Source organism: Argiope bruennichi, chromosome 2 (assembly GCF_947563725.1).
Source record: "Argiope bruennichi chromosome 2, qqArgBrue1.1, whole genome shotgun sequence".
Classification (NCBI taxonomy): domain Eukaryota; kingdom Metazoa; phylum Arthropoda; class Arachnida; order Araneae; family Araneidae; genus Argiope; species Argiope bruennichi.
The window spans coordinates 139394940-139411695 of record NC_079152.1 but is presented as its reverse complement, the minus strand read 5'-3'; the positions used below and the strand labels follow the sequence as shown (position 1 = coordinate 139411695).

General features: G+C 27.1%; 1 protein-coding gene across 2 annotated transcripts in view; it reads left to right on the top strand.

The window, feature by feature from the left end:
* The window catches only part of LOC129990673 (uncharacterized), a 98901-nt gene that overhangs the window by 12099 nt on the left and 70046 nt on the right, over positions 1 to 16756 (top strand). For both annotated transcript variants that reach the window (XM_056098173.1, XM_056098175.1), the window contains 4 exons: positions 33 to 107; positions 7523 to 7604; positions 8205 to 8380; positions 16296 to 16387. In XM_056098173.1, the coding sequence (XP_055954148.1) occupies positions 33 to 107; positions 7523 to 7604; positions 8205 to 8380; positions 16296 to 16387 (425 nt within the window). The remainder of the gene's footprint in view (positions 1 to 32; positions 108 to 7522; positions 7605 to 8204; positions 8381 to 16295; positions 16388 to 16756) is intronic.

Here is a 16756-nt window from a genome sequence, read left to right as displayed (position 1 = left end):
TAAGTATTTGTATTATAAATGTTATTTTGCAGGTCTGTTTATGGTTTCCATGCAGAAACTGAAGATTTCCTTAAAATCCTCTTCTATTATCCATGGGATACTTCTAGGTAACTAGGTTTATAAAACAAAATAATTATATTCCTCTATTTGTAGCACAGAAAAATCAACTCCAAGTATTTATATTGTCATTTTAAAACTGGTAGTTACTGAAGTATTTCGTTTGAAATTATTTCTTTTATCTAAATAGTAAATATTAAATAATACTATAAAGTCCTACAATTCAATGAAAATTAAAAAAGTAACAGAAATCTAGCAATGAGTTTTATTAATTTTCTCTAACAAAATAAATTTGATTTTGATTGATACAACAGGAATAATGATAATGAAGAAGTCTTCGTTTGTATATTACAACAATTCTCCACATCACAACTAGCATTATTTCGCTGTTTAGAGGAAGCAAATCTTGCTTCCGTATTAAATAGTGAAAAATATTTAGAATTTATAAAGTTACTAAAGTCAATAGCCATTAAAGCATTTTGAGGCTCTCCTAGGTCTTAAGGCATGAGAGAAAAGTTTCTTGTACCAATGTGAAAAACTACTCTAAGTAGATGTTACAGCCCTGGATAATTTTTTGAATTTGATTCAATAAATCTTAAGGCAGATTTGAGTCGACTGATTGAAATTAATGTTATTTTTTCTAAGATTTAAATGCCTTTTATGCCTGCTCTTTTCTTCAAAAAGCTGTTGAGTAAACCATTTCAAGGTAATTGAAGTTAAAAGTGAAGTGCTTTTATTCAGTATCAGAGATGTGATTCTTCCATGAATTCCCGGTTTTCTGAATTATTTGGGGTTTTTTCAGCTTTTTTTCATAACCGTGTTGTTCAATTGTTTTAAAAGGACAATCTAAAAGTTAAAATGGACAAAAATCACTGAAAAATATAGATTCAGCAGAGGAGAACTATAGATTATAAATTTTTGACAAAAAAAATTATTTGTGATGAACAGTCAAGTTCAAGGAAAATGCCCAAGTCAAAGGAAGCTGCAGAGAAAATATCTGACAAAGCTGTCAAATTGCAGAGAAATATTCGTCGTTATAAAGAAGGTCCCAGATTTTGAAAATTTCTTTCACATCTGAAATTTTTGTAAACAAAATGAAGTTCCTTGTTGCACCAATATGACTGATGATCAAAAATAAGCTATGAGATACCTGTTCATACATATCCAGGGTGCATAGCATCAAGAAAAGTGCTTAAATTTGAAAATCATTTTTAAGCACCTTAAAAGTGTTTAATTTTCAGAAAAGATCCTTAAAAAGGGTGCTTAATTTTCTCATGAAGATGAAGAAAGCTTTTCGTTTTATTTTTCCCTCCCACAAGTTGAATATGATAATTCAAAATCATGGTCGTAAAGGCTTGTTTAGCGAATGTATCAAAAACGAAAATCAACAAAAGGGAAGAATCTGAAGAAATATTCCAGGGATTTCAGCACATGTTAAAATAGCTAAATAAAATAATTACTTGAAGCCTTAAATTTTCAATGATTGTGATATCTTCGCAGAATTTTTTGAATGACCCCATACGCTTGAACATTTTTATTTGTTGTACTAATCTCGCCAAATTTGTTTTGATTAAGAAAAAAAAAAAAAAAGAATCTGCTGGATCTAGTATATTAACGTCATTTACTTAAATATTTTTAAGAGAAAAAAAGTTTTTTTAAAAAAAAAATTTTAAAGTTTTTAAAGATTTTATCATTTTATAACTCTTATAGAAATTTTTTCCCCAATGAAATCTTTTAATACATAAAGACTTAACCTGAGCAATGCTCGGAATAAAATCATTGAAGTAAGGAGCATGAAATTTGGGAAGTTATTTTTTGAGTATTAGAGGCCCATTAAGAATGGATTTCTCAAACTTTTTATTCAAAATTTAATTTAAAAAATAGAATTTCAAGTGTTTTCTTCATAATATCACACAAAAATTATATTAACGTCATTTTAAAGGTTAAAAAAGAATAGCTTTTCAATGATAAAAATTTTGTTTCGTTGAATGTATTTTATTTGTTTATTTTATTATTATTTTAGTTTTAATAATTTTTGAGAAATTAGTTTTAGACACAGTTTATAACAATGATTTTTATTACAATGAAATTCTAAATAATATTGCTTCTTCAAATCGTTGAATCACATTATTTTGCAGCTATTGAAATTGTAATAAAAGAAAGAAAAAAATGTTTTCTTTGCTTCTATTTAAACTTAAAAATTATTAAAGCAGTTCATTGAATAAATTCCTTTATTTGATAAAATTTGTCGAAAAGGACTTTTTTAAAAATTCTTCTATTGGATTTTTACTTTCATGTGTACAAAATTTAAAGAAAATATTGCAATAAAATTTAGAGAAAATATTGCAATAAAATTTAGAGAAAATATTGCAATCATCAAAAAATTCAAATTCAAGCTTTTAATGAATCTCCATGTTTCAAACCTCGTTGAATTCGAAAAATATCTATCTGGGATCAATATAGCACAAAAACAATGACTAGACGGATGAAATTGGGAATACTGTCTTCACACCAAATTTGTACGTTTCAATCGAATTTTCAGCAACATCCATTTAGAGAGAGTCTGTTTGTCCATCAAACTGTTCAAATATAAGTTAGCATGATAACTATAAAATGAAGAGAGGTAGATTGAAAAAATTTGGTACACCGATTTAATATCTATCGAATAAATTCTATCAAATTTTAAGTCAAATCAAACAAGAGGTTTACTGTATGTCAGTCTGTATTTTCATGCAAACGTGTAAATGTGATAACTCAAAAATGCAATGACTTAAATATATCAAATTTGGTATGTAATTTTGTGACTATGAGTGTCATTTTGAGTCAAAGTTTTGTTTTCATCAATTGGGAAGAATACGTGTATAACCCAAATTCACTTTCCAGATACTTTCAACCGTATGCCAGGAATTAATCATCAAAACTATTGCCAAAATCACATGATAGAATCAGTAAAAAATTTTAATTTACGCCTAAGGTTGATATTTCGTAATCATTGTATGCTACTATATCATATGCATGTAAGGTATTTTCTGGCAGTATTCATGAAAGTTTTGAAGAGAGGCTCCCGCTGATTTACTTTCATTTTGCTTCTAACATCTAAGCCGATTTTTTTCCCCCACTTTATGAATTCTTTTCCATTATTAATAAAAATTAGTACTTATTAAAGCCTTTTCATTTTACCTTAAAATATAAATAACATCTCTTCTGTAATTTTTTTAAGTAAGAATTTTTGCTTATAGGCTAAAAAGCAGGTTTTCCTTAAGTTTTGGGAGCATTGAATGTTTAAAAAAACTTTTAGAAGTAAGAGAAAATAAGACAATTTCATTTTAGCCTGATCATTTGTGAATGGTGCTATTATTTTCTATTAGAAAATTATCTAAAAAAACTTGTAGAATATGGCACTGTTCTATCTTCAAGTTTTCGGCAGTTGTGCCAGTCATATGATGATAGATAGCTATATGGATACTTTAGTTCTTAGTTTATACTACTGGAAATACTGGTTCAGTGGTGACCATTCTCTGATTCAAGTTTAAATTATGATCTGTGGATGAGTGAATGAAATGCATGAATGAAGTCTGCCCCGTAAAAAGGGTTGTGATGCACGAGTAGCTAAGTTGTACTCTTGGCCCTAGATGGCACTACTGAAACAAGAGATGCACTGTGAGTTTAAAATCGCTCACTTCGTCAGTGGGCTTGTCTATGACACGTGCCATAAGAAACAACAACAGTTCTTAGTTTTATAAGATTGCAAATAATATTACTAAATAGAATGAGTTAGTGCAAAAAGAAATTTACCTTTTCCATCCCAGCCATATTGAATCTTATTTATTATTGCTTATAAAAAATCAAATACCAAATTTTGGTCATGCTGTGCTTCTATATATCGACAATTTCAGAAATGTTGTACCTGTTTAATGAAACTTTTTTATTTTAAGAAGTGTTGGAAGAGTTCACAGATCTTTATTGTTAAACTTATAAAAGTTGATTTTTTTTTTAAACGTGCTTAAAAAGTGCTTAAAAGTATTTAATTTTTGTTGCTGTTTCTGACTAACTGAACTGATATCAATAAAAGACCTGTAAAAAAAGAGCCATCAACATGGTGGAGATATGCTGAAAGGTTCGTTGATCATTAAAGAAATGCTTGCTAAAATGTGCTTGTGAGGTATGTTTACACAGGGTGTGCAGCATCATGAAAAGTACTTAAAAAGTGCTTAAATTTGAAAATCATTTTTAAGCACCTTAAAAGTGCTTACTTTTTAATAAAGGTCCCTAAAAAGTGCTTAATTTTCTAGGAAAAAAAAACAATTTACAAGAAAAAAGATTTTCAAAACTTTTTTCTTTAGGGCTCAGATTCTATTATATTTAACGATTTTTGCTTTTTCTCTTTTTGTAACTTATATAGATGTATATATATTGTTTCTCACTGAAATCTCTCTACTCTTAGAGGTTTGTCCTGATTCACAAATCATTGAAGTTAGGAACGTGAAATGTGGCAGGAAGTTGCTTCTGGGATATTAGAAACTAACTAAGAGCTTTATTTTTGAAATTTTAATTAGACGATTAATTAAAAAATAAATGCAGGATTTATTTCTGATATATCATCAAAACATATTATTGAATAAAAAATATTTTTACACCATTTTAAAGGTTTAAAAAGGTTGTTTGAATTCCAATTTCTCTCGAATGAATGCTTCCCCCCCCCCCCTTCCTATTTTTTTTAAACATTAATAATTTGTGGAAAATTAATTTTGAACTCAATTTGTAACAGTGATTTTTTTTAAATAAAATTCAAAATAATGTCACTTTTTCATTGAATTGTTGAGTCATGTTAAATGTATTAATGTTATGATTTTTTAAAAAATTGCTTTTTTTTTTCTTTTTACATTCAATTCAAAACTTTAAAGCAATTTGTTGAATAAGAATCTTCACTTGATAAGTGTTGGGAAATTTTAAGACAAAGTAGTATTTAGTCTCACGCTAGTTTCAAAAATTACTGTTTCAAAAAATGCATTAACTGTTTTTTTTTTTTTTTTTTTTTGTAATTTTTTTCTGTAATTATTTTTTATATTTGTGAATTTGTTTTCATTATTTATGAAAAATAGGAATTGTGAAATCATTTTCATTTCTTCCTAAAATATATAATTACATTTTTCTTACTTTTTAAAGCTAAAGTAATAAAATTTTATTTGTTTTTGTATAGAGATTAAAAAGCAGGTTTTTCTTAAATATTCGAAATGTGAAACTTCAAAAAAAAAAAAAAAAAAACTGTAATAAACATCAGAAATAATAAGAAGAAAAAACCGATTATTTTCTATTGAAATTCTATTATTATTTCTACTATTTCTAATATTTTATTATTATTTTCTTTTGAAAAATTCAGTTAAAACATTGCATTGTTGTATCGTCAATTACTGGCAGTTTTGCCAATCTTTTGATGGTAGCCATTCTGGTATACTTTAGCTCTTAGCTTTATAAGGAGGCAAATGAAATGTCCTAATCTGCTAAATATGGTGAGTTAGAGCAGAAAGAAGTTTTAATTTACATCCCAGCCATGTTGAATTTCATTTGCTGCAGCATATATAAAAATGAAATACAAAATGCTTGGCCATGCAATGCGTGCTATCCAATTAACTGGTAATAACTATCCATCCAAATTAACTGGTAATTTGTTAATTTTTTAAAAAAAATGTTGAAAAAGAAGCCAGAGTTTTATTATTAATCTTATAAAAGAGTAAAAAATTTAACAGATTGATTAAATCTTTATTTAATTTTTTGGTAATGATAAAACTATGATCATTTTTGTTTTTGCCAAAGTCAAATTTGTTTTACAATAGATGCTTGTACAGTGTTGCAGAAATAAATATTAAAATTATTATGTTAGGGCAGAAATAACTTAAATTTTCAAAAATACACATTTAAAATAAATTTTAAAAAATTTCAATAAAAACAAAGCTTTATTATAAAATAGAAAACCTTTTATGCTTAGAAAATAAGCAGACTCACATATGCATGAATGTAAAAAGGTGCTTAATTTTTTTGGGTAAAGTACTTAAAAGTGCTTAATTTTTGAAGCATTTCCTTACTACACACCCTGTCACAGTAAAGCACTGGCTTTCCCTTCATATTTATTGTCCTATAAACATTTAAATTTGCCCTAGACAAAACACTTCTTAAAATATATTTTGGAAAATCATATGCTATTGATTTCTTAGTTTTATAAATATTTTTAAATAAATTTTTTAAAAAAGTCAACTGGACTGTAGTTTTGATAGTGTTTTCTGTACTTGACTCTTTAATTCATCCTTTTTGCATGCATTTTTCCTTCATGTATTGTTTTGCTTTTTGAATCATTTTTTTAAAATTTTTGGTCAGTCACATCTCTGCAATATTTCTCAATTCACAAAATAATTTAATGGCCTATTTAGACTCTACAGATGTAAATAAGTTCAGCAAATGAGTAAGCAAATTCTCAGTATCATTATTTAATTCACTTTTATAGCACTTTACCTTTGAAAATGCTATATAAAAACTCATTGACTTTCAGAGACATTAGAAATACATCTACTGTTAGTATTTTAATAAACCTTCATAAAATATCAATATCTTGAAATTGTAAGCAAAGCTTTGAGTTTGAGTTTTGTTTGTTGTTTTTGAGTTGAGTTTGAGGTTTTTTTTTTTTTTTTTTTTTTTGAAATGTTATCTTTTAAGCCTCATAGCCTAGAAAGGGAAAATTCATCACCGGATGTTTATTTCTTGATATTTGAAACTTGACTTCTTCTAATATTGTTACTTCCTAATGGAGAAGATTTGAATCGTAGAAGTAATCTCGTCACATCCTTTATGGCTAGCAGTGCCCACCCCCCATCTTCATAGCCTTTTTCCCTCTATCTCATGTAGTCATTCAAGTGTCTTTAAAAATATGCACAAGAAATAAAGAGCATGTATGTATCCATATTAAATAAATTTGCTTTTGGGGGAAGAAAGGGGGAGATTGAGAAAGTCATCCTTTTCTAGTTCCATTTGTATGTAACTAATGTTCCAGATGACAGCTAAGCATACAAAAAGGATTACTAGGAATTTTTTCTAATTATTGGTTACTTGAATATTTCAACTATTCCCTTTGCCTTATCAACTAAGAATTAAAATAAAGCTGCATTGTATTAAACTTCATCATCAATTAAAAGAATAACAGAAAACCAATTATGGTATTAGTATCAAATATATGCTAACTTTCTGACAAAATTTAAATTATGGAAATAATCTGAAAGCTACATGCAAACAAAGATGAAAACAAAATAAATATAAACATGTAAATAAACTTTGGCTCATGTAATACAAATAATTATGGAGAATAAAAGCTTCGCTTTTCATTGCATGTCGTTATACTTTATAGAACAATTTTTCTAAAACATAAATATATTTATGTTTTAGATCGTATAAATCATATTACAATAATATTTTTCAGAGTTGCTGCCCTATTATACAAACAGACTATTTTGGATAAATTCATACAGCCTTATGAAGCACACTTTCCATTTAGTTTTCAGGTAACTATATTATTTTTTGTAATTATTGAAATGATCGGACAAAATCTGATAACCAATTCAGAAAAATTAATAATAAATTTACCATTATCATTGGATGAAACTCATTTATATTTTTTAAATTTAAATATTTTTTACTTTGTTATTAAAATTGCGGCAGTTCAAACCTTTAGAAAGAAAAGCTATTTTTTTTAATTCTTAATGCTTAAAATATTTTGAAGAGAATAAAAGATTTTGAAATATTCAACCCTGTATAACACAATATTAAATATCACAATTTTAATTTTAAATAAAAGAATTGTAAATCTCTGTCCTTATAAATAATAAAACAATGATTGTAAGTATGTTGTTCTTCTACAAAGCAGACCAGCACCAAATTTGATGCTTTTAAGTTATGAGCAGCTGCTTTAAAAATAAGACTTATAGTATTTTCCACTTTAGAAACTTAAAAAAAAAAAAAAAAAAAAAAAAAATGCTATTTTAAATTTATTTTATCACTCTGTTTTTCATTTTCATTCATTTGGATGAAATATGATAAGCATATTCATAATTTTTGTAAGAAAGTTTATTGCATGTCATTAATCTTTTAAATGTTCTTTTCAGTTCTTCGTGGACTACAATCTCTTTGGTATGAATACAATCAATCTATCAACCTTTAAATTCCGAACTCCCAATGGTATTGATACTTCAACTATAAGAACGTCCTTGGGTATATCAAGTTTTCTTCAAGAAAACAGCCCTTCTTTCAGCAAAATCTGGAATATTGCTGCTTTGTCTAGGTAATAAATTTCTTTTATAAGTTTTTTTGCATACTTGAATACTAAAACAAAACTCCTGCATTAAATAGATTAGTGCTATCATATCCACATATCTTAATTTTTTATTATATAGAATATTATAGAAGTTAATAAAACAAATTCAAATTTTTGTTATAATTTAAGGCTGTGGTCTATGCAATTACTAAAGCAGTAGAAGCACAAATATATTTGGAGCTTTTTTTGTTAAGAAAAAAAGGATAATGACTAAAATAATCTTTAAAAAATGAAAGAATATGTCTTTTATTTTTCATTACAGTAAACTGAATCTCTTTAACAAAATTAACATTCTACCCATTGACATTGGTTTTTCTGTGCACTGGACCTCTCTTAGGAAAATGACCTGTTCAGTGCTATTCATGTTGTTTTCTTGCATAAACATGATTGCCACGGTCACGACTTTCGTAAAACAAGGCCTCACAACTTATTTGTGACGTTGCACGAGTAGAATGATCAGCTGCCATGAGCAAAATCACGCTTTCTTCCTTAAAGTTTAGGTATATTTTAAATTCACTTAAAAATAACTTATTATTAATATTAAGACATTTACCTTGCATAAAATTCAAAATTATTTATTTTTTCCCTGTGTGAATAAAAGTAACGGCAGGGTAGAAAATCTTAAGGTCCTCTACAACTTATTGACCATTAATAACATTCAAACTTCATTTAATAACATTTAAATCACAATGTAAATTTATTAGATATAATAAATTTACATTGTGATTGGGGTATATACATTGGGGTATTATTGTTAGTTTTTCTTGTTTTAATGGAGATTTTCGTTTTTATTTTATTAAAAATCGTTTTGTTTTTTCCCCTGAAAATATTTTTTAAAGCTTAAAATTAAATTAATTAATACTTTTTAAAGCTTTTGATGATTTTTTTTATTGTAGTGACAGGTAATACATGTATTTTATAAGTTATCATAAAATTGTTTACTTCTCAAATTACTTTTGAACTTTCAAATATAATATTAATGTATTTAATATAAAATTTAAATTTTACACCAACTAATTCTGTTGATAAAAATGAATTACTTTCACGGCTTGTTTTTTCACATGAAGAATTGTTTTCATTTAATATATTAGTAATTCATACAATTTAATAAACTAGCTTTTATTATATATTTAATTTTACATTTCAATGCATTTATAAGTAATTCCAATTCAATCTGTAGAAACAGTAAAAGAAAACAGAAATAAGAAAAATCACACACTATTTGAATCTTAACATTTTATTTACAGAGAGACAATAACAAAATACATTTTGTTTTCCAACTTTATTATAAATTTCACACGGACAAATGAAAATAATTATTATATTAAATAACGTTAAAATACAAACTTACAAATTACTTCTAATTTGGTAGAAATTAATAAAGAATGACTTACATTAGGAGCTTGAGAAGTGCCTAGACAAATAAAAATCATTTTGCTTGATTTTTGAATTATACTCCATGTATTTGATTTAAAGTTTTTAAATTTTAAAATTAAATCAGATAAAGTATTAATTTTTTCTATCTCCTCTCTTTTTACTATGTTCTGGAGACTGCTATTTAAAGCTGCTTTTAAGTTTTCCCATTTTTTTATGTTTTGCCCTATCCATTGGAGTTTCTCTTCTTACTTTTGATTCTGAGGAAAAGTATGAGGGTAAATTAGGGAAAATTGAAGGTACAGCATCAGGTACAAGCTTAGAAAAAAAAGTGGAATTCTTTAGATAAAAAAATTTGTAATTTATTAAAACTTAAAATCAAAAACAGAATAGATATTTGTATGTTTGTATTAAATAAAACGTATGTTGTATGTAACGTATGTTGGACAGTATTAAATAAAATCACATTGAGTATTAAAAAATAAAATTTAAAATCAACAGAAACATTCATTCATCCAAAATAAATACTTAGTTCAATATTATGTTGGAATATCTGTAGTAATTATTTATACTACCATTCAAGTAATACAATATTCTACATGAATTAATCAATTGATTTCACACGGTATGAAAAATGGATTTAAAAACAGTAACTTTTCATTACTTTAAAAAAAAAATTTCAGATATTTTGTAAAAGTTGCATTTATTTATAATTAAAATTTGTGCATAACTAATGATATTTAATAATAATAATAGTAAATATTAATTGTTTTATATATAATCTGATGATTTATAGATAAACAAATAAAAACTACATTTTTTAAACCTATATGAGCATGCAATTCATATTGTTTTTACAACTATATCTAACTTTTTTGCATAATATTTTAGGATAAAATATAAGTTTAATCTGCTACAATCTATAGTCATGATATATATAATTAAAAATTAAGTTTTATTATTCATTAGATGATTTTAAACTTTTTTATAAGAGCATAATAACAATAAGTCACTTAAGTACTTTGTAAGATTTTGATGATAATTATTAAAAATTTCTAAAAAAATTGCCTTTTACACTCTAGTGGTACTTGAATAAGTTCTCCTGTACTGGTATTAAACGCTTTTCTAACTGTTAAAAATTAATTTTCTTGAAAATGTTTAGCACAGACCTAAATGTTAGCAACAAATATTAGGCCTAAATCAGATTTTAAAAAATATGTATGAAGTATAATTAAAAAGATACAGAAACAAAACATTTTAAATATTTGGAATAAATAAACAAAAGACTATGAGAAGTAACAATAAAACAAAGAAGTTTTTTATTTAGCTCAAGCAAACAATACCAAAGTAATTGGAAGCATAAGCAACTAAATGTAGAGCAAACAAAAATGACAGAAGATAAATGGAAGTTATACATAATTTTAAATGTTTTGTATTTCAAAAGAATTAATTAACTAAAAATTGTACAAAAAAAAAATCAAACTTACATTACTATATTTAGTTGGTACGAAATCGTCCCGCTTTATTGCAGAGATCCATGCTCTTCTAGTGTTTTCATCATTTGGAAACGAAAATACAGAAACATTGGAACTATTTTTTGTGTAATTACTTTTACAATTGGGAACACAGCATGCACTAGGCATCTTCATTACGATAAATTAAAATTAATATGCAAAAAGATCAGAAAACCAATAACACACTTCCCATTATTCATTATGATAACGACTATCGTTTTCTACAGAACTCATTCAACCTCATGACGTCACGGGCTGAAAGCGTTGGGAGTTGTGAGGCCTTGTATTACGAAGGTCGTGCCACGGTACTGGAAAAACCAGGAAATTTAAAAATCAACTAAAATAGAGGGGAAATGCAGGGAAATCGGAAAATGTCCTTAAAAGCCAGGAAAATAAAAGGAAGCTCCTTAAAAAAAATTTCAATCATCTAAAAAATCCTGATCTCTCAACATTTCAAGAATGAAAGATCATAGCCACAGCACCTAAAACAAAACTGTGCAATCATGGAAATTTACCCTTTCTCTACTTGCTCCTCTCTTTTTTTTTTTTTTTTTTTTTTTTTTTTTGTATAGTTCAATCTAATTTTAGTTTCAGAGATAGTTTTTCTTTTTCCTTGTGATTTCTGGATTTCAACTAATGAGGATGCACAAATCTGCTCTAACTGTGTGAAAGAGTAGAATAAATTTCTCTTAACAAAAAGAGAAAGTAACATTTCATCTACACTAGATTGCTGTAGCATTTAGTCTCTCACACATGAGTTTATAGAATGGTTTGTTTCTTATTCGAGAAATTGTGATCTTATTCAGAGTATGTAAGATATTTTTTGAATATTTGAGCTGCTCAAAATTCATCTTTAATGCAGATAGTATAGATAAAAATATCAATTCTGACTTTGCAGTATGGTTTAAAGAAGTTTTATAGAATCTATTAGCTGTGTACTGTGCACTTTGTAAGAATATACTAAGCTTAAGTAATATTGGAAACAGACATATACTGATCATGGCAAAAAGTTGACTTATCAAGTCCAAAAACATCAAATTTGATGACTGGAAATAAACCAATTTCAAACTTTTTAATGCATTTAAAGTTGAACTTTCATGGGAATTAAAACTTGTTGCTTCATATCCGTCCTTTAATACATTCAATGATATATCAGAAATATTTTCACATATATTCACTGATAGTGGTAAGCCAAAAAATGTACATTGCGTTGTACAAAAATGTCATACATTATTTGTTATGGAATAGTTCTATTTTTGCAACAGTCTTTTAAGAAAGGTTTTAAACAATATGGTACATGAAACAATTTTTTATGGTAGAGGATTTAGTCATTTTTGAGCAAACACTGAATCCCATTTTCCATCACATGGTAGCAGAATGTGTGGTTATCGCTATAAAAGAATTCTGCCATTTTTGTTTAAATTTGTTTTTGCAGAAACATGGCTTCAACTTAGAGCTGAAACTTTGAAAAATTAAATAGTGACAACTACAAAGAATGCCACTTCAACACAAGGAAGTACCTGCTCAACTTGGAGCTAATAGAATTTTTTGATAAGAAAGATCCTGTTTTGGAAACTAATGCTACAAAAGCAGAACAGAAAGTTGAACTAAGAAAAGCAAAAAGTTTTCTCCCTTATTTGCTTGACCCTGGTGAAAAACTTGAAAAGTATAATAAGACTTATTATAATATGGACTTGCCTGCTATAACTTTGCAAGAAATAGAAAATGTATTTGAACCTAGAAGGAGGGCAAGAAGTGTAGCTCTGAGCATTAGTTAATGTTTAAGAACTCGAGTTCTTAAACATTAGTTTTCTCCCATCAGATATAATGAGCAGTTACCTAGGAAAAGTTCCTCAAGTTGCCAAAGATCCTGAAAATGTTGGAAAAATTATACCAGATAATGAAGTAGTATTCCAACTGCTCGCCAGTTTACCAAGAAGCTATGGTAACATCATCATGCAGTTATATCAACTAGAAGATCGAAACTTCACTTCAATGAATGTTTGACAGCCACTATTAACATGAAGCTTTGAACCGTATTTCACAAAAATACCAAATGGAACTTATTGCGAGATATTGGTGTGAATCAACCAGTGGAATCTCCACAAGCTATTAGAATTCAATATTTTTAAGGCATACTAATGTTCAAGAACTGTTTGACAATTTTAAAGAAGTTATGTAAAAAAATTTTGCATCTAGTAACTTTTACAAATTAGCATGGATAGATCAAAGGTAAAGTGAAAATTTTTAAAACATGTAAAAAAAAAAAAAAAAAAACATGCAAAAATGAGTGTAAAAATTTGGATCTAGGTACTGCACATAATCTATGGAGCGTTTCAATAAAGACAATAACTCGATGGAAAGTACTGTAAGAGCAATGTATAGACATGTCAATTTGCTAGAAGTTACAGGTTCTTCTAAATTTCTGCTGAAATTTTGTTCTATCTATTGGATAGAAAATGCCATTGTTTCCAAAAGTTTTTGATAGCATAAAGAAATACATAGATTTCATTCTTTAAATATTTTGCTTGGATTTGGCCACGAATGATAAGATAAATGCTTGTTAGGATAAATTGATTCTGACTAAAGTTAGCATCTCGTATAAATTGTTAATATTCCTATAACAACATCGCATCTAAATCAATAATGCCTTTCTTATATGAAAATCTTTTCATGCTTGTTAAATAGTTAATGAAAATTATTGCTAAAAGAAGCATATTTTAAGAAGTAAAAATATTATACAGCTTATTTTTTATAGGTCTTGTTGATGTCAAAAATTTGAGTACTTTATACCAGTACTTTATTATTAGATTACAAATAGAGTTACTAAAACTGGGGGGGGGGGGGATTTTAGTAGACTTTTTTATGTTTGTAGAGAATACTATTGAAAAAGGTATTTGAATGCATGCCCAAAAAATTTTCTGTATTGAAAGCTGCATCTTGTTTATTGAAGAAGAGTGCATTGTTATGTAAAAACAAAATGAATGGTTGATCTCCTTCATCTTCTTTATTTAAAGTACAAACAAATTTCCTTGGCATATTCAGAATGTGCAAAAATCTAATTTGAAATTTTCCTGGGGGAGGGGGGGAAGCTGAAAAGTTTATATGAAGAACAGCTTGAAATATTTAATGAAAAAAGTCATTTAAATAATTTGTATTCTAACATTTTGAAGTCAAAAGTATTTCCTGATTTTTTTGGAAGTTGTAACAATTTTTGTGTTGTCACATGGTAATGCTGCTATGGAAAGTTTAATTAACATCAACAAGGATTGCTTGTTGAAAATCTGAAAGCAGATTCGTTAATTGGTGTAAGAACAGTATATGATATCATAAACTTTTATGGAGGTGTTTTAAATATTCTAATTTTAAAAGATTTGCTTCGGCATGCTAAATGAGCACATGCAAGGTATTATGAAGCTTTAGAAGAGCAGAAAAAAGTTCAGGGAAAAGAAAAGGAGTTCAACAAACACAAAGCAGCATTGCAAATAAAATTGTTACAAAAGAAAAAGAGGAGGGGAAAACAATTAAACAGATGGGTAGAAAAGTTGCAGAAGAAACAGTTGATACTCATATATATAAGTAATCTAATAATTTTTTTTGTTAAATAATCATTAAATTGCTTGTATCATAATAGTAAAATATATTATTTGATGTTTTACTTCTTTCAAGACCTTAATTTTATGTAACTTTCAATTAAAGAGCATTAGAGGTGATCAAGATCCCCCCCCCCTTAATATGCAGTAAATAAAAAGAGATTTTTTTTCTCCCCCCACCTTTTTTTTATGTAAATATAAACATTCTTTTAACAATTCTTTTCTGTTAATTCAAGTAATTTCAAGTTAATACTTCCCTTCCTTGCTTTTTCCACAGAATAAAACTATGAAGTAATGTATACAAAATTATTTGCCATAAAAATAATTTATAAATAGTAAATAATGATAATAAACAGTTTGCTCATATAAAATTCATTCATACCATCTTTTTTTGAGACTTATGCCTTTAAAGAATTTTTCTTTTTATGCAATAAATAAAAAATGAATAAGAACAAATTTTCCACTTTTTTTTTTTTTTTTTTTTTCTGTTTTATGGGTTAAGCATTGAACCAATGTGCAAATGATTTTTATTATTTTGATTTCATTGAAGAATTTTTCTTATTTTGATGCAGAGATTTCATTTTGTATTTGTAAAAGTCCCCACCCCCTCCGATTAAAATTATTGTCCAGTTCTGATTGGCGCGTTCGTAAACAGTATGTAACAGTCCTTCGTAAACAGAAGACCCTACTGTTAGGAAACAAATCATTTCATTCTTAAGGACTCTGCCAATGCTTATATATATTTTTGTACTGTATTTGCATACAGTAAATGTGACAAACTTCCCTGAGATATGGCTGGGTCCCATGAGAGTTAAATTTTATTTTACATTAATTTTAGTTAAAAGAATAGAATAATTTTTCAAATAAGAACATATTGTGCAATAAATAAAATGAAGCAACATTGTTTTAAAGATATTAAAAACATTGGGAAATTGTCAGGGAAATTTGTTTAAAAATCTGGAATTGTCAGAGAAAAGTCGGGGAGATTCAAACAGCAGAAATGCTGGCCACCCTGATATATTACTTGTGATAATTTTATCTTTAAATGACCATAAATAAATTTTTAAAAAAATCTAAATTTCAGTGTGGTGGGTTTTTTTGTTTTGTTTTGTTATTGCAGATAAATATTTACATGTAGTAAATCTTGTTAGTTTATACTTATTACAGAAATTTTCCATTTCTTGTGTTCTTGTTTATATGTACTCATAATGCTATTTTTCCCCCTCTCGCCCTCTGTATCTTTTGTGTAACTCTTCTGCTAAAGTTTTCAGTATTTCAAAATCATTTATATTATCCTCCAAACATAATCAAATTCCCAAACCTGTTTTTGATATATGCTTTGTAACCTTTTTAAAGTTATTTCATTGTTGCTTATGTGATTCTGTTTTGTTTTATTAACAGCTCTCAAGTGAACAATCTCCCTAAAAAAGTTTATTCTGAACTGGAGGTGGATTGCTGTGAAGATGCTATTGTGAACAAATATGATTTAACATGTTAGTATGAAGTACTAAATTGTATAAATATGTTTGTATATATTTACTTAAATATATTCATTATTTTCAAAAATTAATTCTCTCAAGTTTTAAATACTTAAAATTATGGTGTGTGATTTTTTTTTTTAATTTTATTTTAAAGGAAGGGCATTAGGTATAATTGTCTAATGGTAAATTTCTATTCCATTTGGTAAAAGCTGAAATGTGACTTTTGCCAATCGTTATCATAATAAATTTAGATTCACAAGCAATCATTCCCATTCATCTACTGTGTGTCAATTCAGTCCTATGTAGATTTTGTTGTCAACAAACATAGCTTACAAACATAGCATTTTACTTAATATAACAACATAGTCAACAAACATAGCA